The sequence below is a fragment of the Armigeres subalbatus genome, chromosome 2 (genome assembly GCF_024139115.2).
Source record: "Armigeres subalbatus isolate Guangzhou_Male chromosome 2, GZ_Asu_2, whole genome shotgun sequence".
NCBI lineage: Eukaryota > Metazoa > Arthropoda > Insecta > Diptera > Culicidae > Armigeres > Armigeres subalbatus.
Window position 1 is genome coordinate 45,766,082 of NC_085140.1, and position 23,168 is coordinate 45,789,249.

The 23,168-nt window shown below is 42.8% G+C and overlaps 4 protein-coding genes across 4 annotated transcripts in view; 3 read left to right on the forward strand and 1 right to left on the reverse strand.

The window, feature by feature from the left end:
* LOC134218503 (E3 ubiquitin-protein ligase MARCHF6) overlaps window positions 1-19,735 on the forward strand; it is a 28,698-nt gene extending 8,963 nt beyond the window's left edge. The window contains exons 2-6 of the mRNA XM_062697599.1: window positions 4,154-4,910; window positions 5,261-6,118; window positions 6,177-6,371; window positions 6,435-7,862; window positions 19,069-19,735. Coding sequence (XP_062553583.1) covers window positions 4,188-4,910; window positions 5,261-6,118; window positions 6,177-6,371; window positions 6,435-7,727 — 3,069 coding nt within the window. The 5' untranslated portion in view covers window positions 4,154-4,187 and the 3' untranslated portion in view covers window positions 7,728-7,862; window positions 19,069-19,735. The remainder of the gene's footprint in view (window positions 1-4,153; window positions 4,911-5,260; window positions 6,119-6,176; window positions 6,372-6,434; window positions 7,863-19,068) is intronic.
* On the forward strand, window positions 13,738-16,869 carry LOC134208950 (uncharacterized). Its single transcript, XM_062684919.1, has one exon. The coding sequence runs from the start codon at window positions 13,738-13,740 to the stop codon at window positions 16,867-16,869; it is 3,132 nt and encodes a 1,043-aa protein (XP_062540903.1).
* Window positions 19,736-19,777: 42 nt separating the features above from the next.
* Window positions 19,778-21,134, reverse strand: LOC134218505 (decapping nuclease DXO homolog). The gene is made up of 2 exons (XM_062697601.1): window positions 20,448-21,134; window positions 19,778-20,381 (listed from the first exon to the last, which is right to left on the reverse strand). The coding sequence occupies exons 1-2, from the start codon at window positions 21,010-21,012 to the stop codon at window positions 19,780-19,782; spliced, it is 1,167 nt and encodes a 388-aa protein (XP_062553585.1). The 5' UTR covers window positions 21,013-21,134; the 3' UTR covers window positions 19,778-19,779.
* An 87-nt stretch (window positions 21,135-21,221) lies between these two features.
* On the forward strand, window positions 21,222-22,935 carry LOC134218504 (pentatricopeptide repeat-containing protein 2, mitochondrial-like). The gene is made up of 4 exons (XM_062697600.1): window positions 21,222-21,404; window positions 21,471-21,729; window positions 21,795-22,275; window positions 22,446-22,935. The coding sequence occupies exons 1-4, from the start codon at window positions 21,359-21,361 to the stop codon at window positions 22,836-22,838; spliced, it is 1,179 nt and encodes a 392-aa protein (XP_062553584.1). The 5' UTR covers window positions 21,222-21,358; the 3' UTR covers window positions 22,839-22,935.
* Window positions 22,936-23,168: the final 233 nt, after the last annotated feature.

Consider the following 23,168-nt stretch of genomic DNA (forward strand, 5'->3'; position numbering starts at 1 on the left):
TTTCAGGTGTGCACTCAAAGCACTATCTTGGTATCTTGGAGTATGTAGTATGTGTGTGGTCCCCATACCACGCGACACAAGCTTTCGGGATTGAAAAGGTTCAACGATGTTTCATCAGATACGCCCTCCGTCGGCTTCTTTGGAATGACCCTGTAAACCTCCCGGACTATTCCAGTCGCTGCAAACTTATAGGCCAGGAGACACTTGCGCTTCGTCGGAGTAATCTGCAAAGGCTGTCTGTTTTTGATATTTAAAAAAATGACATGCTGTGTCCATATTTATTGCAAAACGTTACGTATTACGCTCCTTCTCGGCATATGCGTGAACGCGATCTTATTATGATTCAGCGTCACAGGACGTCATATGGTTTAACAACCCTCTGGAAAACTGATTTCGGTCCTTTAATAGTGCAAGTGATGTTTTTGATTTAAATGTGTCTAAACTAGCTTCTAAGAATAGAATAAGAAATATTAGATAAGAAGCAGTCTGAGGAGTTTTTTTATAATTCAAGACGAATAAACAAATAAATAAATAAAATAATTGTATCATAGTGACTGTGCTTAAACTGCAAATCGCACTAAATAAAGTAAGATCAGCGCAATATAAATCCAATGGATCCCTTCTCAAGGTAAATATTGAACTATTTACAGTGATGGCCAGTGAATTGTCCTGCTTTGAAACATTCAGTCTAAGATAATAGCTGTACAAATTATGATATTTTGATTGAAAATTGTTTACACATTTAAAACGTAGTTTTAAATGTGTAAACAATTTTGAATCAAAGCTCAGCACGAACGCGCTTCAGAGTCCCAAATCTCGCTTGTGCTGTGAGCATCAATCCAAAAAAATGCAATATTTTTTGAAACTTTATTACGGTGATTTTTAAAATATTCTTGAGTTCATCACCAAAAAAACAGTGTTGTACAAAATACAACTTTAAAAGACAATTTAAGGTTTTTACCGATTGAATTGTTGAAACATTTTTATTGACATATGAGTAGAATGGGTACAGGGTGCGGCAGAAAATTATGCGAAAATTGGTTCTATTTCTTTCAAATCCCATTTGAACTGCTCCAAGCAATAATATGAGCATTTTCGAGTTCAGTTATAATTATAAGGTCCTTTGAAACAAATTTGCTGAATGTGTGCTCTAATTTTATTAATAATATCTTCAAGACGACGCCGGAGCTAAAACACCCCTTTCGAACCTAGTCCTCCGACTCCAATGTGCATGTTAGGGCTGACGTTAGGGTTTTCACATAAGGGTGCGATGGTTTGCAGGCTCGTGCTTAAACATATGCCCCTATCGTATAACCCAACGGATTAAGATCCGGACCACTAGAGGGCCACAAATCTTTCGACCAAAACCTCATTTTGTTCTTCAGCCATTGTTGGGTCGATTGGACGTGTGACATGGCGCTCCATCAAGCTGTAAGACAATGTTTTGATCATCGGGGATTTTGGCCTTCACCCAGGGAAGCACTTGGCCCTTAAAATACCGATAAATAATTCGGTATTGATTTTAAACCCATCATAAATGAAAACAGGTGGCAGTGCCAAACCGCTGTGGCCACCAAGTAAAACATCATGACATCACCCGTAATGGTTTGGAATTTAAACTTTATTTTCTCCAGAACATCCACAATTTTCATCGGTGAAATGAAGGGGTCCGTGTGGCCGTTAGCGTCAGCATCGATGCTGAAAAGCTTTTCGCGTAGGAGGATTATACTTTTTTTCCTTTTTCAACAAAGAAAGCAATCTTTTTGAACGAGTCACTCATAGTTCCTATACCCGGTCCGAAATCAAGTGGCGTTTCACTCAAGCTCTAGAAGGTACACATGTAAGTCTTCTTTGATGGATCTGGCATGGATTTATCAGAAGTTTTAACTTCCTTGGCAATTTTTTGATGAAACGCACCAGGTTGCGAGCAATTGTTCCCCGAGCCGATTTGATCTCGTTTGGCATACGTGCATACGATTTCTGTGGATTCCAAAAGATCAATCGTTTCATTTTTTATATTTACCTGATTAGTTATGTTTTCTTCAAATTTAATCTTTTTTCTTCTCATAATCGTCAAATAATGATCGACAGTTACATAATTTCCAAATTTCAGCGAAAACAGCTGCCACGCTTGCTTATAATTGTTATTGTTAATTATCCTTGCATCGAGGATACAGGAGGCTTCACCAATCAATGCCTTGTCCAAATATTGCAGTTTTGTGGCATCTAAATCGCCACATCTCCAGTAGCCTTGCGAGCAAAGGCGTAGGATTGCCAATCCGGAGATGGCGAGTTCGATTCTCGGTCTGGTCTAGGATGTTTTCCGGTTGGAAACTTTCTGGGCACCCTGGGCATAGTGTATCCATTATACTTACCATACAAGATACATACTCATGCAATGGCGGGTATAGAAAACCTTTCAATTAATAACTCAGGAAGTGCGAATAGAATACTAAGTTGAAAAGCAGGCCAAGTTCCAGTTGGAATGTAGAGCCATATAAGAAGAAGGTACGCCACATTTCCCGAATAGTAACCTGAATATAGCTTTGAATTTCGGCCAACCTTCGTAGCTCTTATCAAAGGTCGGGACCGGTATCTTCAAAAGTTATTGCATCACGATGGCTTGCGGTACTCCGACAGTTTTAGGTGAAGCACGGAAGAAATCCATCAGTTGGTTCAGCTTCACTAAGGCACTCGTATGCAGCTCGTCAAACTCCCCTTGCGCATCCAGCTGTTCTCCGGTACACATATTCATCACCGAATCATGTCTCGCCGAGTACTCCGAATAAAGCAATTCCAGTTTTATCTCGTAGGCTTCATCCAGCTTTTGGACGATCGTTGTCAGCCGCACTTTCAATAATATTTCTGTGAGAGAAGTTGGCTTACTTTTTCTGATAGTTTCAGTTTGCACGGTTGTTCGACGTATTTATCCTATGAATCCAAAAACCTATTTCCTTGAGAGAGTTCCAATATGTCGACCAGGAAAACCGAAAAAAACGGGAATTTGAAAATGTAAATTGAGTGGCCAACCTGGTTGTAGGAGTACTTCCCCGGATTTCTCTTCTTGCTTCGCTGCTTATCCTGTGCCGAATAGCCAAATGATCACCATGGGTGTTACCATCGTCATCCCCCACTGCAGATCACCGACCAAACTTGGACTTCAGAATATTACGTCTAGCGTCCAATTTGGCTAAGACTAAGCAGCGTTTGCTCTCTCCGGTTATTACAGTGGTTTTCACACTCTGTTGTCCACGCATTGAAGTCTCCTGCAATGACTACTGGCTTGCGAGCCACCAGGTCTGATGTCAGCCGATCGACCATCTGGATGAATTGTTCTATCGACCCCCTTAGCTGCATACTACACCGCATTTATCTTCGCTGTAACTGCATTCTCCGCTCTTGTGTTCACCGCTTTGTGGATCGGGAATTTTCCCGTCGTCCTACAAATCGCCGCAGATCTGGGTCCTTCCGCTACCCAATTTCCGTTATCTACGCCCTACGGGGATGCGGATTGGTTCCGACAGGATAGCGACGCTTCTGCCACCGACTGACTTCGCTCAGAGCTAGGCAAATGTGGGAATGTTCTCCTCTTTGAAAGCAGTCATTTGATCCTAACAAGGCAAAATAGGAATTCAAGCATGCATATTTTTATATTTTTTAAAGCAGTTTAGTATTACCTGGGAAAGAGTGCTTTCTGGCTAAATTATTTCTGGGGGTATCTCCTTCTGGGCAATAGGTTTTTATTTATTTATTATCAGACTAAGGCCGGTTATAGGTTAGGGACATATAATAATCTACGATTGTTTATTAAGGCCGATATGTTTGTGGGGCCCTCCTTAGCCTAGTGGTAAGATGCACGGCTATAAAGCAAGACCATTCTGAGGGTGGCTGGGTTCGATTCCCGGTGCCGGTCTAGGCAATTTTCGGGTTGGAAATTGTTCCGACTTCCCTGGGCATAAAACTATCATCATGTTAGCATGCAAAATGGTAACTTGGCTTAGAAACCTCGCGGTTAATAACTGTGGAAGTGCTAAATAAACACTTAGCAGCGAGGTAGCAATGTGGGGGATGTAATGGCAATAATAATAAGAAGATGATGATTGTTTTAGCTTCAAAATTTAAAAAATATATATATTCTCTACAAACCCGACAGGTACCTATCCTAAAATCAACTGCGTTCGCTGAGGATGGAAGGGGACATTTGTCGAGTGTGTCGCTGCGAGGCGCAATCCGATCGACCGCTTTTCCACCCGTGCATCTGCACTGGAAGCATCAAATGGATCCACCAGGACTGTCTAATGCAGTGGATGCGCTACTCGCGAAAGGAATACTGCGAACTCTGCGGCCATCGGTTCTCGTTTACGCCAATCTATTCGCCGGACATGCCGAGGGTGCTGCCCCTGAGGTACGTGGCCGGTGGATTGCTGAGTTCCATTGGGACCGCGGTGAACTACTGGATCCACTACAGTATGGTCGCAGTCGCATGGCTAGGCGTGGTCCCACTGACCGCGTATCGGACGTATCGTTTCCTGTTCTCCGGATCTATTGACATGCTGCTGACCTTGCCGATTGACATGTTCTCAACGGAAAATATTGCAATCGATGTGTTCCGGGGATGCTTCGTGGCAACGTGTACCTTGTTTACTTTCATAGGACTAGTCTGGCTACGAGAACAAATCATCCATGGCGGGGGGCCAGATTGGTTGGAACGGGATGATCCTCCTCTCGTCGCACAGGGTAACGCCAACGGGAACGAAGAGCGTCAGGACCAAGACAATGTCCAGGAAGCGAACGATGCCAACAACAACAACAACAATAATAACAATGACGACAACAACAATGAAGAGGAGCACAATAACAACAATAACAACAATTTTCTTGATAACAATTTGATCAACCTGCAGAATCGGGTAAGTACTAAAAGTTCTTGTTTATAAATGACCGGGCTCCGCCAAATCACACCAAGTGCCATTGAAAATTAACCATTTTTTGCACAAGTTTTCATGTAGCAGATTCAATTAATCGCGAATCGTATAGGATATCCCTTAGCCCTATAACTGAGAACATTCTCTAATTAATCTACGCATGAATAGATATGAATTCACTTCCGTTATACTTTTACGAACAAAGTATCACAAGTTAGTTAAAAAGCCTCTTTGTGCGGTTTGGCTGAACCCCGACCGAATGTGCAATTAATACTTCTCTGAACATTATCAGATGAATCATAATTTTGGACTGAGTAATCTTTGTTTTTGAACAGAATCGTCAGCAGGAACCACCAATTGCACCCCCACCAGCCGTCCCAGCGGCTGCTGCCCCGGGTGAACCTCCAGCAGTACCAGTCGCAGCACCTCGATTGCCACCTGAAGCTCCCGCTCCCGATCATGCGCCAATTGATCCGGCCGAACCGCCACCACCAGTTGCCCCGGTCGATGCCGAAGCCGAACCGGAAGCAGTCAACGAACCGGCAGAAGGTGCCGCCGATGAAGCCAACTGGAATCCTATGGAATGGGAAAGGGCAGCCGAAGAGCTCACTTGGGAGCGCTTACTTGGGCTGGATGGATCGATGGTTTTCCTGGAGCACGTTTTTTGGGTTGTTTCGCTCAACACATTGTTCATCTTTATCTTCGCCTTCTGTCCGTACTCGATTGGAAACTTTTTGATTTCCTTCTTGGGTATCATCACGCCCGGAAAACCGCTGCTGCACTTTCACGGGCTGCTGACGACGCTGCTGGGCTACTGCGTAATCGGAATAACCCTGATTAAGTTACATGCCATCGCTCGATTTCTAAGGTGGCGCCGTCAGCGGCGCATTCTTGGCATGTGCTATATTGTGGTGAAGGTGTCGCTCCTGTCGGTGGTGGAAATCGGAGTGCTTCCACTGGTGTGCGGATGGTGGCTTGATATCTGCTCCCTACCAATGTTCGACGCTACGTTAAAGGACCGTAAAGCGAGCTTCAAGGCTGCTCCAGGAACTTCATTGTTCATTCACTGGATGTTCGGAATGGTTTACGTATACTACTTTGCATCGTTCATCGTGCTGCTACGAGAGGTGCTGCGACCCGGTGTTCTGTGGTTCCTTCGCAATCTGAACGATCCGGATTTTAGTCCAATTCAGGTAAGCTTTTTCATGAGTACTATTAGGTCAACCAAAACTATCTCTTCGTACGTCTCAGGAAATGATTCACCTGTCAATTTTGCGCCATGCTCGACGTCTGATTGCTTCCGCAATTATCTTCGGATCGGCCGTACTGCTGATGTTATGGGCACCGATCCAGATTCTCAAGTCCGGATGGCCCACGTTCCTACCATACACATTGTCCGGTGACTCCGAAGTCAACGAATTGAGTTTACAACTGCTTTTGCTACAGGTAAGCATTCGAAAAATCTACCGTGATGCGCTCCAGTCCGTACATTTCTTCATCAATCCTCAGATCATCCTACCTGGTTTCTTCGAGCAGTCCCATACACGAATCTGGCTCAAAGGTCTGGTCCGGATTTGGTGCAACGTGGTGGCTAAGATTCTCGGCATCAAAAGTTACCTCCTCGGAACGGAACCACGGCCCAATGAAGATGAAGTTCCACCGCGTCAGCAGCCAGATCTTGGAGCGGGGCTAGCGGCTGCTCATCAGGCCATCATGCAACGTGACGTTCCCGTTGGCTTCCAGCCGTACGAACGGCCACCCTTCTTTGCCGTCCGATTGGTAGGGCTGTTAGTGTTGATGTGTATCAGTTTGGTGATAGGTTCATTAACAACCCTGACTGTTCCGGTGTGGATTGGGCGTCACGGGATGGCTCTCTGGTCGATGGGATCACAGATAACCCCTCCGCCGAATGCGGTCGCAACTGGTGCTGAAACGCCTCCACGGCCTCATGAGCTTTACACGGCCGCCATGGGCACCTATCTCTGTTGGATAATTTCTAGGGGCATTGCGGTGGCAGTGAATCTGTTCCCACAGGGAAGAGCAGTCGTGATGGAACGAGTCAAGCATTGGATATCTGTGGCAACGTCCTACGCTCTGGCAGCCATCATTTTCGTACTTATGCTCGGAGTGATTCCGCTGATGTTCGGATTGCTTCTGGAGTTGGTGGTCGTTGTCCCATTACGTGTTCCACTCGTTCAAACACCAGTACTGTTCCTGTGGCAAGACTGGGCACTGGGAGTTCTGTACACCAAGATTGCTTGTGCACTCACGTTGATGGGACCGGATTGGGCGCTGAAACGAGCCATCGAACAAGCCTATCGTGACGGTCTCCGGGATATGAATCTACGGTTTATCATTCGGGAGCTGGGCGCCCCGGTCATCACGTGCTTCGGTCTAGCGTTGGCCGTGCCCTACGTGATCGCCCATTCAATAATGCCGATATTCTTCACCAACCAAGTTACGCGAATACTGATAGCTCGACAGATCTATCCATTCTTCTTGCTGATAGCGTTCATAATCGTGATCGTGATTCTGCAAATTCGTCAGTTCAAGAAACTGTACGTTGCTATCAAGAACGACAAATACCTGGTCGGCCAACGGTTGGTAAATTATGACCATCAAAGAAAGAAAGCAGCCCAGCAAGCGGCGGCAGCCATCGCCCAACAGCAGGCGGCACGTGCCCAACAAGTTCCGCAACAGCAGCAACCTCCGCAAAATGAACTACCGGATGAAGGGGAAATGCAGGGCGTACCGGAGGATCCGGGAGCTGCTGCCGTTGCCGCTGCTCAAGCCGTACAGTAACGGTGCGGAATGGGTCATAGTAAGCATCGAAACACTACACAATCACCTACCTTTGATTTGGATTTGCGCTCTCCTTGACCGTGTGAAAATAATTTAAGTTGAGTTAGTCTGGGATTCGGATCATCAGTGCTGAAGGTAAGTTCAAACAAGCTGAGGAAATTATTCTTCGAGTTTTTACCATCTTAGTGTTAATTTTGTTTTACAAGGCCGGAACAAACATCAATTTCTTCTATTGTCCCATTGATCTTTTCATGATGAAGGGGTGGGAAATAAAAAATAAATGCATAAATTGATAAAATATCAAAAAAATAATAAATTTCTTAAAGAATTTTCTATGAAACCTCAAAATTTTATAATTGTTCCCGAAAAACTTTGAATGTCCCTCTCAAATAATAAAGTTTGGCCTCGAAGACTAAAATTGGGGCGGAGTCAGAAGAAGGTAATAAAATTTGTTCTAACCTAAATATTCCATCACCATTAGGGTTATGCCCGGAAAATAACGAACTTCTAAGCAGAAGATCATTTTGAAAGCGACTAAATTGTTTTTCTACAGTTTAATGATTGGCCACAGCAGTGTCTTCTAATAACAATGAATAATCCGCCTTTGTGTGCATTTTGTGTGTTGACATTCGACAATTAATAGTCTACATCAGCGGTTCTCAACCTGGGGTGCATGTACTCCTGGGGGTACCTTCACTGGTCCTAGGGGGTACCTCGGACAAAAATGCGTAATGGACGTATTACAATTCCAATCAAAACTTATTGATAAAGTTTTGATATTATTGTGTATTTTTTATTTTAAAAAATTATATTGGATATAATATGCAATGCTATCAATAAATCAAAGCAAATTGAATCGTGCCTGCCACAAACAGCACAATGTATGAAGGAATGCGGAACAAAAGATCAAACGAACAAAACGTCGAATGAATAAATTTAAAAAATCTTTTATGCAATCTTGGATCTAAAGGTTCGGAATACTTCGTTTGAGAGACATAAAGGTTTTTTTTCACTAAAGCTCGGTTGCTTTGTTGCAAGACGATTAGAAGCATCCTTCTACGCTTCTTGTAAGCCTTCTTCCATGCAGCTTGAAGGCCTCCTTTCAAGAGGCTCGGAAGTCTCCTTTCAAGAGGCTCGGAAGCCTCTTTTCAAGATCCTTTCCAGAGGCTCTGAAGTCTCCTTTCAAAATCCTTTCTAGAGGCACAGAATGTTCCTTTCAAGAGGCTCCGAAGCCTCTTTCCAAGAGCCTCGGAAGGCTCCTTTTAAGAGGCTCGGATGCCTTCTTTCAAGAGGTTCGGAAGCTTCCTTTCAAGTGGCTCAGAAGCTTCCTTTGAACAAGCTCAAAAGCCTTCTTTTCTAGAGGTTCGGAATCCTCCTTTCAAGAGGCATTCGACGCAGAATCCTTTCCCATTGTTTCTTATTGAAAATTGGTCAGATAGGACTATGGGCTAAGAAGTTATGGCCAAAATACCATTTTTATATTTAAAAAACCCAGATTAATCCACCTAGCAGTGATGATGCCTTTCTCGTGCATTATAAAATATATTGAAAGAATCACATTAGAAAGGTCAAAAAAGCTCTTTAGGAGAATAGATCACATTTTTTCGATCATTTTGCATGTTTTTGCATTAGTTAAAATGTATTGCCACCATATTCGAAAAAAAAAAATTTCGGTTTTGAATTTTTTTTCCAAGGAAAAACAATGATTTTTCAATAATTCCGAAATGCAATGTCCGATCGAGCCAATTTTCAATAGCAAACAATGGGACCGCATTCCCCGTCGAATGCAACTTGTTGTGAGTAAATCGGATAATGCTAAGTTCCAAAAAGTGTGTCTACAAAATTTGTACACATACACACATACACACACACACATACATACATACATACATACACACATACAGACATCACCTCAATTCGTCGAGCTGAGTCGATCGATATATGAAAATCGGCCCTCCGGGCCTCCTATCAAAATTTTATTTTGAACCAATATTATAGCCTTTACGTACACTTAGTGTACGAGAAAGGCAAAAATCGTGAAAAAAAAATGTCACTCATTTTTTCAGGTACTTATTCTTAACCTTCTTAAGTTGCATTCGACGCAGAATCCAGTCCGACTATGGGCTCGGAAGTTATGGCCAAAACACCATTTTTTCACAAAACAAAATCCCTTTTTTGGCACTTCTGCTCATCCGATTTGTTTGTAACAAGTTGCGTTCGGCTAGAAATTTTATTAAGCATAAAAACAAATATGAAAAATAAGACCTATCTACATATTACACAACCTCACTTGATCAGTACAGTTGCTGATGAAGAATGTGTACAGCCGCCAGACATTCTAAATACTCACGCTCCTCTAATATGGACGTGAACTATACACATGTGGCTTGAGAAATGGATTGCGAGTGATTTGACTATGCGTCCAATTTGGGAATCTCGAGCTCGTTCAGTAGCCGCTAGGTTGCGAAGGCCAACGGAGGTCCTTCGTAGCTTAGTTGGTTAAAGCACCAGTCTAGCGTACTGTAGGGTCATGGGTTCGAGTCCCATCGAAGGGAAAGTGGTTATCTCCAATACATTTTCCAAATCACTATCTTCCACATAACGTAGATATTCACATATGAGTTTGTTACACCTGGCAACATGGTCCATCTGCAACAAAACAATATAATATGGCAACCCCAACATTTGTATACCCATTGCAGTGTAGTCGAAGCTGAATAAATTTAGTTATAAGTTTGACTGTTCCAAGAGCAGACGCGAGTTTTTAATTTGTCCCAATACAGTCCATTTTTTCTCCGAACAGCACATTTTTGGTCCTTCTGATTTCGGATTGTGCCTGTTCCGGATGATCGACCAACTTATCGCGCGGAAATGTTGGAGTTCGAGTGAATCGTAGTGGTCAAGAGAGTTGAAGTGAACACCCGGATGGTGTAATCGCGATCGTTGAAACCGTCGTAAAAAGTGACGCCATTACGTGAAAAAACGATCGGTGAAAAGAAGTCCGAATTCGACGCCATTTTGAAATCGCATTGGCGAAGACAGTGCACGTGGAAAATGATCACTGCAGTTTTTGCATTGTGGTGAAGAAGACGCTCCGACGAGCAGAATTCTATACATTGACAGTACCAGTTTTCGTTGGTACAGTGATGACGCTACCGATTGTAGCTGATTTCGGAAAAAAGAGCAGTTAAGATTGTGTTCGATACCCACACAGCGGAAGTGTGGGCGATTCGAAACAGTGCGCGTGTCGAGTTTAGCTATAGACGAATCCAAGTAAAAATATGAAGAACACACAACGGTGTTAACTTTGACAGATCCTACAGCTCAGCATAGGGAGATCATTTTAAAATGCTTATAATAAATTCTAGACAAAATGTAATTAAAATCTGATTGATGTATGATACGGAAAAAGTTCCGAACTGTATGATAGATACATTTTTGGAAAATATTCAAAAAATTGAGATAATCTTTCAGATATGTAATTCAGAACTTTTTCCGTACCGTACATCAATCAGATTTTAATTACATTTTGTCTAGAATTTATTATAAGCATTTTAAAATGATCTCCCTATGCTGAGCTGTAGGATCTGTCAAAGTTAACACCGTCGTGTGTCTTCTTCTTATTTTTACTTGGATTCATCTATTGAACGGAATAACAAAAGCTCCGACGGCGGAGTGTTCTGGCATTAGTAGTTGTGATTTCTCCGGGAAAAGAATACATCCACAGTGCGTTTGTGGATTTCGCTGTATCAGTGTCGACGGCTGAAGCCGACTCCGATCTGAAATAATTCGTAATCGTGGCATGTCGTTCGAAACGCCGATGCTAGGAAAAACCAAAGGTGATCCGCGGCGGTTGGGGGGTTTGCAAGAAAAAGAACAAACCCCATCAGTGAGTGAACAGAAAACGAAAAGAAAGGCCAAGGAAGAAATGAAGAAAACAATGGAGGAAGTGAAAGTGATGAACAGCCGATTGAAATCGGTTAGAAGCAAGTTGATGAGAGTGCAGGCGAGTTTAGAATCGAGCCAGGAGGATCCGAATTGTAACTTGAAGTGTAAGCAGTTTCTCCAACTACAGCTGAAAACGATTGAAAGTGCCTATACGGATTATAACATGCTCCACCAACGGGTTTTCGAAGCGGACGTTGGTGACGATGTACGAGAGGAAGCCGAGGATGCATACGTCACATTCGAGCAGCAATACGGTGAGTTATTCATTTTCATTACTAAATTGATTGATGATAACACCAAGAAGGAGGACGAAACACGATCAACGTCAGGTGCTCACCCAGTGCAGAGTGCAACGAGTATGGTCACCGAAAGTACGCCCCATCTCCCCCCGTTAAAAGTGCCATTGCCCACGTTCGATGGTACTTATGAAAATTGGTTCGCCTTTCGTTCGATGTTTGAGACGATTATGGGACGATACAGTGCAGAGTCTCCCGGAATAAAGCTGTACCATCTTCGAAACTCGCTGGTGGGAAAGGCAGCGGGAATCATCGACCAAGAAATCATAAACAATAATGATTACGAGGCGGCCTGGAAGATGTTGATTGAGCGGTTCGAAGATAAAAGGCTTATAATAGACAAACACATTGACACTCTTTCAGATGTACTTCATCCTGAGGATGATGGCGTGAAGAAACAAACCCCACCAACGTCCGTAACGAAGGTGGAGCCACCGAAGATTCCTGAACAACAGAGCAGGAATGATTCATCTGGAGTAACCGAAGTGGAGCAGCAGTCAACCTTCTGCGCTCAATCTAAGAACGCTGGAAGACAGATAATACTCTCTACTGCTGTTGTACTCGTGTGCGGAAAGGGCGGCCAACAGTATCCCTGTCGGGTACTACTCGATTCTGGGTCGCATACTAGTTTTGTGACGGAGCAATTTGCGACACTTCTGGGTCTGAAGAAGGAGTCGGCAAACATCAACATCAGCTGCTTGAACGATACACAGACCAAGGCTCGTTACAAGATTCACACCAAAGTGGAATCGCGTGTTAACGATTACACAGTATGCTTGGAGCTTCTCGTTGTTCCCAAAATTACCGGAATGCTGCCAACTAGCAGGGTGGATGTTGCTTCTCTGGCACTCCCAAACGGCATCCAACTAGCAGATCCTGGATTCAACGTTCCCGAGAAAGTGAACATGCTCCTTAGACTGGCCCAGATTACTATGGGGAGAAAAAAATGTTGTCGAATTCCGAGGGGCACCCCCCAGAATTGTGTCTTTGGGTGAGAAAATCAATCTCTGAAAATTTCAGCTCAATCGCTTATTGCATAAGCTGGCGCATTTGATTTGTAGTTTGTATGGGGATTTCAGCCAAAATGTATAGGAAACCTATATAAAAGTTCATTTAATCATCATACAATGTTCTGTGAAATTTTTCTGTAGCATACCAACTGCCGTTTTTGCAATTCTGAGGTCAATCGAGCAATCAGAACCAATTTCCAGATCGAATGAGTGACGGAGGTGTATTTTCCTATACATTTTGGCCGAAATCCCCATACAAACTTCAAATCAAATGCGCCAGCTTATGCAACAAGCGATTGAGCTGAAATTTTCAGAGATAGATTTTCTCACCCAAAGACACAATCCTGGAGGGTGCCCCGTGGAATTAGACAACTTTTTGTTTCCTGGGCCAGTCTAATGCTCCTAGGTGCCGACATATTTTTTGATATGCTTCTGTGTGGACGAATCCAAATACCAAGGAGTACCGCTTTATTACAAGAAACTCAATTTGGATGGGTTATTAGTGGTCCCGTTGCTACCGAGGAGTCAAGAGTGATTCATACATTTTGCACTACGACGTCCGAGGATACCGTCGATGCGATGGTAAGAAGATTCTGGGAAATTGAGTCATTCGGTGATGCTGAATCACCGAGATCAACGGTAGAAGAAGAGTGTGTGCAACATTTCGAACAAACCCACGAGCGTTCAACGGCAGGCAGGTATATAGTGCGTCTACCTTTCAACGAGAAGAAGAAGCTGTTGGGAAATTCCAAGCATATGGCTGCGAAGCGATTCTATGGTTTAGAGAAACGTTTAGATGGAGTTCCGGAACTAAAGAAAAAGTACAACGAATTTTTGAACGATTATGCATCGCTGGGTCACATGGTAGAGAACACGAATCCTGATATTTCGCCAGGCTTCTATCTACCACATCATTACGTTCTGAAGCCCACTAGTACTACCACAAAACTACGCGTGGTTTTCGATGGCTCGGCTGTCTCTGACACAGGTGTTTCCATCAATCAAACGCAAATGATAGGTCCAATTGTACAAAACGATTTAGTTTCGATTCTTTTGAATTTCCGATCCCATCGAATTGCGTTCACTGTCGATATTCCTAAGATGTATCGGCAAGTTGCTGTACACGAAGACGACCGATGCTACCAGAGAATTCTTTGGAGAGAAACTCGAGACGATCCGCTGAAGGCGTACGATTTACAGACCGTGACGTACGGCTTAGCCTCATCCCCGTTCCTTGCAACCATGTCACTCCGTCAGTTGACCGAAGATGAGGGTACCCAATTTCCACTGGCTGCCAACGCAATCAAGAAATCTTGCTATATGGATGATGCATTAGTGGGAGCCAGCACTCTGCCCGAAGCAATAGAGTTAAAGAATCAGATAGTTGGTATGCTGGAGAGAGGGTGCTTTAGTGTACACAAATTTGCCTCGAATTCTCAGGAATTGTTAGCAGATGTTCCGGAGCAGCAACGAGAACAAGGAGTTGAGATCGAGGATCCTAGCATTAACGTTGTTATGAAAACACTAGGTGTCGCTTGGAATCCTGTGAATGATCAATTCACAATCGCTCTTCCAACACATCAGACCGGCGAGAATATTGTTCATACGAAACGAACAATCCTAAGTCAAATTGCTAGAATCTACGACCCGTTGGGGTTTGTAGGTCCCGCACTAACGGCGGCGAAATTGATAATGCGTGAGCTGTGGTCACTGAATCTCGAGTGGGACCAACCGGTTCCTGAAGCTATGGTGCAACTGTGGATGGACTACTATCAGCAACTTTCCAGTTTGAACAAATTGAAAATCCCTCGATGGATCCTAAATGAGGATGCGTGCGAAATTGAACTTCACGGTTTTGCAGATCATACGGTGCGTGCAGACGGCACCGCGGAAATGAAGTTGGTATGCAGCAAATCACGAGTGCTCCCACGAAAGACGAACAAGCAAAAGCAGATTACCACACCACGGGCAGAGCTATTGGCGGCAGTACTACTATCAAGACTGGCGGTGAAGATATTAGGATCGCTTGAGATTGGATTCAGTAGTGTTACTTTGTGGAGTGATTCTCAAATTGTCCTATGCTGGATCCAAAAATCGCCTGACCAGCTGGCGGTGTACATCGGAAACCGTGTTCGAGAAATACAAGGCGCCAGTCCTGCCATCTGGCGATATATTCCATCAAATGAAAATCCAGCTGATTGCTTATCTAGAGGAATTCCACCAAAGGATATGGAATCTCTCTTTTTATGGTGGAATGGTCCATCTCTGCTTCATGTGACTGACCCTATCATTGAGGAGCCGCCTTCTATGTTGGACGACGAAATACCTGAAGTAAAAAAGACGGTGTTAATTGCAGCAGTTAATACAAATCGTTTGCAGCTTTTTGATAGAATCAGTCGGTTTCTGATCATTCAGCGCGCAATGGCTTACGTTGTGCGTTTTTGCGATTATGTGCGAAGTGGTAGAAGGAAGCTTACAAAGGGTTTGCTAACAACAGACGAACTGTCACGAGCGACTACTTTGATCGTCCGATTAGTACAAGCTGAATGTTTTGCTAAAGAATTAAAGATACTACAAGCAGAGAAACCCGATCCGAAACTACTGCCATTCGGAAACTTGCAGCCTTTTATCGATCCCAACGATGGAGTACTAAGGGTAGGTGGTCGATTGAAAAATGCTCAGGTTCCATACGAATATAAGCATCAAGCTATGTTGCCTGAGAAACACCCTTTAACTGTCACATTAATCCGGCATCTACACCTAAACAACCTCCACATCGGCCAACGAAGCCTTCTAGCTATAGTGAGACAGCGTTACTGGCCTTTGAAGGCGAAGAGTATTATTCGAACAATTATACATCGATGTATCTCCTGTTATCGATCGAAACCAATTAAATCTACTCAACTGATGGGAGATCTACCGGATTACCGAGTTCAACCATCGTTTCCATTCAGTCGAACTGGATTGGACTTTGCCGGCCCGTTCAAGATTCGTGCAAGCCACAAGTTACGAAACGCTGCGACAGTGAAGGGCTACGTTTGTGTGTTTGTGTGCATGGCAACACGTGCACTTCATTTGGAGGCTGTATCGGATCTAAGCTCAGAAGCTTTTCTCGGAGCACTTCAACGATTCGTTAGTCGCAGAGGATTAGTAGAGCACCTGTATTCCGACAATGCAACCAACTTTGAGGGAGCCAATAATGAATTGCATCGCCTTGCTGAGTTATTTCGTGAAGAACGACATAAATTGGGTCTAGAAGCATTTTGTACGCAGCGTGGGATAACCTGGTCCTTCATTCCACCTCGTAGCCCACATTTCGGCGGGATTTGGGAAGCGGGGGTCAAATCCGTAAAACTACTTCTCAAGAGAATTTTGGCAGAGCACAATCTTTCCTACGAGCAGCTTTCTACTGTGCTTACACAAATAGAAGCTATTCTGAACTCGCGCACCTTGACTTCTGTCTCCGATGACCCGAATGATGTCCGTGCTATTACTCCTGCCCATTTTCTGATTGGTCGGGAGTTTCAGGCAATACCGGAACCGTCCTGTACTGAAATATCTCCTGGCCGACTCTCCAAGTGGCAATTCTTACAAGATTTGAAGCAAAAATTCTGGAATCTCTGGATCACCCACTTTTTACATGAACTTCAGCAACCCCAGAAGGATTTCAATATTACCACATTCAAGGTTGGTGCGTTAGTGTTAATCGTCGATGAGAACGTACCACCGCTGCAGTGGATGTTGGCTCGTATTGTAGAGCTGATTGCTGGCAAAGACGGCCATATACGTGTCGTTCGTCCAATTCTACCAAGTGGATCAACAACAACGAGAGCTGTGAAGAAAATATGTCTACTCCCATTAGATGCCGAAGCAGATTCAACGGTCTAGTGATTTGAAATGGTGCATTTCAACGTGTGGGAGGATGTTACACCTGGCAACATGGTCCATCTGCAACACAACAATATTATATGGCAACCCTAAAATTTGTATACCCATTGCAGTGTAACCGAAGCTGAATAAATTTAGTTATAAGTTTGACTGTTCCAAGAGCAAACGCGAGTTTTTAATTTGTCCCAATACAGTCCATTTTTCTCCGAACAGCACAGAGTTTTCATAACATTGTAAATTAACGTCCAAGTCGGGTGGTTTAATCACCGGAAATAGGCAATTAACTTTGATTGAACTACATATTGGTGTTATTTAAGATTTAGTTTTAACCTTTAGAACGAACGAGAAAGGCACCATCACCGCTAGGTGGATTAATCTGGTTTTCTTTTTCGATACATTATAAAGAGAAAGGCAGCATTACCGCTAGGTGGATTAATATGATTTTTTTTGTTGTCTGTAGCATCCCGAGTAACTTTTCTATCCTTTTACATTATCTGCTTAACAACTGCCACACATTTTCCGAGTCGTGTTTCTCCAGCAAGCAGATGAGCGAGCGATTCCAATAAATTCCGCATGAACTTGTGGCAAGTGCAGAGGTATATTCGGCTTGCAGTGGGCGAGTGATTGCATCATCATTTCCTCCCCCTTCCCTACATTGACTTGCATTCTGACGTGGCAGGCGCCAGTATGACCTAACAAATGAGATCACCAGTACTTGTACATTGAAGATGTGTGCTAGTTCCAAGCAAACATCTGTTGGTTCCCTGTGCAAGAACAGCTGATCTGGTCATAATGGAGTAGCAACTACGAGCAGTCAATCAAGCTCAAGCTCAAGCTCAAGCAAGCAGATGAGCGAGCGGCCGGTCGTCGAAATTTAGTTTTGCTTTGTGCGGAAAGCGAAACGATCGGCCGGCCACCGAAGTTTTATTCTGCATTGTGCGAGTGAGTAAATTAATCACAAAGTGAAAATTAGTTCCTTGTTTAATCGTGATTCTCCAGCAAGCAGAGCGATCGGCCGGTCTACAAAATTTAGTTTTGTTTTGTGCGGAAAGCAAAACGATCGACTGGTCACCGCAATTTTTTTCTGCTTTTTACGGGTGAGTAAGTTAATCAGAAAGTAAAATTTTAGTTCGCATTCAGTTGTGTACTGTCGATAATAAAAATAATTAGCGTTCATTCAATTGTTTTTGTTTTAAATCTACACGTTATACACGGCAGACCGTTTACCAAAACGAACCCTGCCACACTCTCTACTCCATATATCCAACATTCCAGTGATTTCTCTTGGAAGTGCAGATGACTCGTCGGCTTCTATCAAAGCGAGTATCACATCAACAATTTCCTAGCTATTCCTTAATTCTCGCGTGATTTTTGAAAACGTCGTAAGTCCAAATGAGAGACTCTCTTTCATTACGTTCTCTTTTGCTAATATCTAGGCTAGTTTAAAATTTGTTGCAATATTTTCACTTCAGCACACTAGACAAACCTTTTTTCCTCAGATCGGTGCTGAAAAATCCAATGTAAATGTTAGTATGGCTTTGTAATAATCGAAAGAGAAAGTAAACAAAGAGAGCCTCTCTTTTGGACTTACGACGTTTTCAAAAATCACGCGAGAATTGACCTTATTTTTGGGTCACCAGTTCTTACACATTGAAGATGATGTTAGTCCCAAACTTCATCTGTTGGTTCTCTGTGTAGTTACAGCTGACCTGGCAATAACGGAGTAGCAACCGTTGGCGGTCAATCATGCTCATGCTCAAACAAAGAGAATCTGATTATTGTTGAAAATTGCTTCAGAAGTAATTGAATATGAAAATCAATTGACAGGTACTGACCAATTATTCACAATAAACCACACTCGGTAAAAGTTATTTCATGAAAATTATTGTTGGTTGCAGTATTACTTAGAAAAATAAAAACAATGTCTAAATTTTCTTAAATTTTGTGTGGTGACAAAATCGGGTCGATACTGTACTATGTTTTCATGAGTTCTGAATAAAATCAAGCTCAAACTGAAGTCGATCTAGCGACGCTGCAATCTACCAAATGGTTGACAGGTTATAAAAAAACAAGATCGGACTGTTTCATCTAGTTTTCAATAAAAGACCAAGAATTCTAAAATTTTGAATCCTAAAATATTTCCTCTTTCAAAAAATAGACAACAATACATTTAAATTTCGTATACTCTATTTTTCGCAGATATTCAAATTTTACCAATGCTACGACTCGAAATAACCGCAGACGATCGAGACCAGGAAATCTATACAGATACACACGAAATATAGGTTCTTTTTGTTGTATTTTTATATTATGTTTGGGAGTTATGTATCATAGCATGAATTAAAAAGATAGAAAAAAAACATGAAACATGAAAAATTTGAAGAAAAAAAATGAAACAGAAACTAAAGATACTGTTGTTATAGTAGTCATAAATAGTGAGTTTAATCATTAATTCAAAATATGATCCTAGGAAGTGAATCATACTGTGGAATGGAAGTTAGCAGTAAGTTGAGGCGAGTTTGAATTAATTTATATTAAGGAACACATAAAACATTAAAAAAAACAACTTTGAGGTGAGCTGCAAGTCGAAGAAACTCAAAGAAATCATAGCGTAAATAGACAAAATGTACATCAGGCAGTCAAACTCATACACATGCACACAAATTATTAACAATTGTTATTTTATTCCTTTCAACACCTACCTACAAGGACCCAAAAAGATTCATATTCTCCGCAAGGATTAAGCCACTCGCCACGATAGGGGCAATGTTTGAACTGAATCGATAGTTCCCCCTCCTTGAGCGCATTGAATTTCGTCGCATTAGGTAACTGATAAAGAACTGATAAGTAAATGAGTCTAATCAAACTGCTAACGATGGCCGTCATTGTGAAAGAAATGCCTTGCCTCTATCATTTAACTACAGAACAGTACCAATCGGGAAGGAACGAGTCATTGTTCTTTCCTTCATAGACGCTGTAGAATATATTTCTAAACTTGTTCGAATCGTACTCGAATCTATAAACCGTGTTCTGACAGTCCACTCCCCGCATAGCGTCGGCAACCTGCGACAAAAATTGCGAACCAAAGTTTACGCACACCGATGCCGACCAGTAGTTGCGCGAATCGCGGTCTAGTTCCTTCAGGCTCATCTCCCGGATTTGGTTCACAATTCCGCGATCATCCCTTAGACCCACGAAAATCTTGCTGACGTTCACCAGAAAGCTCTGGCACCACCAGTTGCGCGTTTTGAATCGGTAGAAATTGTCAACCTGTCGTTGATTGGTTTCGCGTCTTTTGGCCTTCACCTCGACAAATTCCAGCCGATTCAGTTCTTCGAGCGATGGGTGATGTTTGTCGATTACTGGTCGGTTGCCACCGGCGGGAAGAATGCCATCCATTTCCGCTCCATAGAGAAGCCGTTTGCCTTCAAGAGTGGCGCCGAACAGGGCACAGAATTCTTCCCCTTCATGAACTGGCACGCTCGTTTCCGGCGGTTGGTTTTCAAAGTCATCTGTAGAATTGATATTTGATAAGTCTTAGTATTTCGCTATTGGCTGAACATAGCATGTTTACTTACCCGTCAACACATGCTGCTCAAACTTGAACCCATAGTAGCAGAACCGTTTCTGCTTTTCTGTTTGCTGGGCCTCCTCTTGTAACTTTTCCGGGGTATCCTTTGCACAAAGATAGATCGTTCCTCTGTACCTTGTGGCTAAAATGATCCAATTTGTTTTTCGTTCATACGGAGTACACATAACCATCCGCAGTAAGCCCCGAAAACAAACGAAATCACAGTTTAGCGCCTTTGATTCTCTCCTGCCATCTTCATCCGCACTCAATCTATCCACATTCCCTAAAATAAATTTCAGTAGGTGATCGAGGTGCTCCTGTTTGGCACTGTCCGGTTTGGGCACTCGTATTTCAAAGCCTTCATTTAGATCAATACGTAATGGCGAGTTATTGCCGGAAACCTTTCCTTTACGGATCAAGGGTAAATTAAGATATTTTAGATTCTCCCCGGAGGGAATGTATTCTCTTTTGGAGCCGACACTGAAACATCCAAGTATTTTCGGTTGCGATATAGTCGGGAACAATTTCGTATTGTTCAGGGTGGATATCGGATTAAGGTTTGTTTGATACATCACTGATTACCGAAGTGAACGACCGTGCGTGATACGAGAGTGGGTGGCAAATGTTTACATGGCACGCACGCACGGTGCATTGATTATTTACAAACACGACACTCATTTTCTCATCCCAGCTTCTCCGCAATTTCTCTCAGCGCTCTCTCATTAATCATCGCATGCGATGTTTCAAAAAGGTGAAAAACGTCAAAATGTGAGCTTCCTTCCTTCACGTGCACGATGGCAAAGCAATATTTATCAAAACAGTGTTATGTGATTAGTGTGGCCGGTTCAGAATTTCAAGATTAAATAAGTAAATTTCGCATTTCTATTTAGGAATTTATTCTTATAAACAGCTAGCAGCATGTTTCGAAGGAGTTTGATTTCCATAGTCCGGCAAGGTGCTACCGGTAAGTCGAAATCCAATAATTATATTATCATTCATGTTCTCTACATTCAAAACATGAATACTTCAGCAACCAATGCCAATAGCACCGGCTCCTCCATCCGAAATTTGTATTCGCCCTCGGTGTTAGGGCTGGACGGGTATGAGAATTACCGGGAGAAAATTCAAACTCAGCACATGCATAATGTGGACAACTTTAAGCGTAAAATGCGAGAATTTGTAGCCGGTTCAACGACAAATATGGTCTTCACCGAGGACTTGAAGAACATCATTCATCTGGCAGATAACACCGACGAGGATAAAAAATTGCTGGTGGACATGATAGATAAGTGAGTATAACCAAATAAAATCACATATGCACTTCATAAATATTTTTTCGCTTCGAATTCGTCAGGTATAACTCGCAAGCCCAGGAGCTTCGCTTTGGTAACTACATCTTTGGTCCGGTGATAATGCGTGCCTTGTACTCCATGAAGGATCCAGCACTGGCATTCAAATTGTTCAAGGATGAAAAATATATCGGCTTCTTCGACCAGCTGACAACGTATCAAATCCTGGGCGATTTACTCTACAAAAACGGTCTCTATGCGGAAGTGCGAGAGCTGTTCGATCTGATCAAAATTCGTCAGGTCCAGGGAGGGCGTTACCCGAAACATTCGATAACACTCACATTTGCCGCATGCTACCAGGAGAACACCAAAGAATCCTTCCGTTATGCAATGGACCTGTGGAAGGAATTGAACGCGGTTGGTCACATCCCGATGCGAAAGGCCACGGCTTTGGCGGCGGGACTTGCCCTGAAGCAAAATCAAGCAGATATAGCACTGGAAATTGTAGGATCCAAGGGGAACTATGTCACTATTCGGCAATTGAAGGTAAAGTATTCAAAATATTATTTCCTTCAACGAATGAAATGTAATGAGATGCATCTGCTTATATGCGATTCGTGCATTGGATAATTTTCACATAATTCCCATCATTCTATTTGTAGAATAAGCCTAAAAATCAAATAATTAAAAACAATTTCCTGTAAATATGTTAACAGATCTTAGCACTCACATCGCTGGAACGTTTGGATGATTTGATTCCGGTATTCAGATCGGTGTTGGAAGTCGGGGGACCATTAGAAAAACGACAAACTTTTTGCCGCGAAGTAATACAGAAAGTACAGGATGCTATCACGTCGACCAAATCCGAGGTGCCGCAAGATTTGAAGCGAATGCTGGAATATCTGGAGGCGAACGGTCACATTTCCGATACCACGTTAGATGAATTGCTATGTCAGGAGATTGTATCCATCGGCCAGAAGAAAGACTCAACTAGCAACTTGGCTGAAAGCTACCGCACCAGAGGGGGTTCGAATCAGTTCAAACAATTTACCCCAACAAGGCAGCAAAAATCGCGGTTCGCACGACCCGGACTGACAGATATGAATTGACGCTGTGAATAAAGTTCTGAGCTAACCCGAGTAAAAGTGTAGAACTGCAGGCTTATATTTCATCCAATAAATACAAGTAGATTGTAAACATGGAAAACTGTTTTATTGCTTTTCTCGTACAACAAAGTAAGGCTCGGAGATCTATAGTGTTACATACCAGCCGACCCAGCTCGAGTAAATACCTACCTATATAAAAAAATCCAACTTTTCATATAGTACACGCAGAGAAATGTTTTTTAAACTCAATGATATTATGTATAAAAACAACAAAAATAATTATTGTTCCCCGGCTAATAATTTTATTTGTTGAATTCAACAAAAAAAACAGAT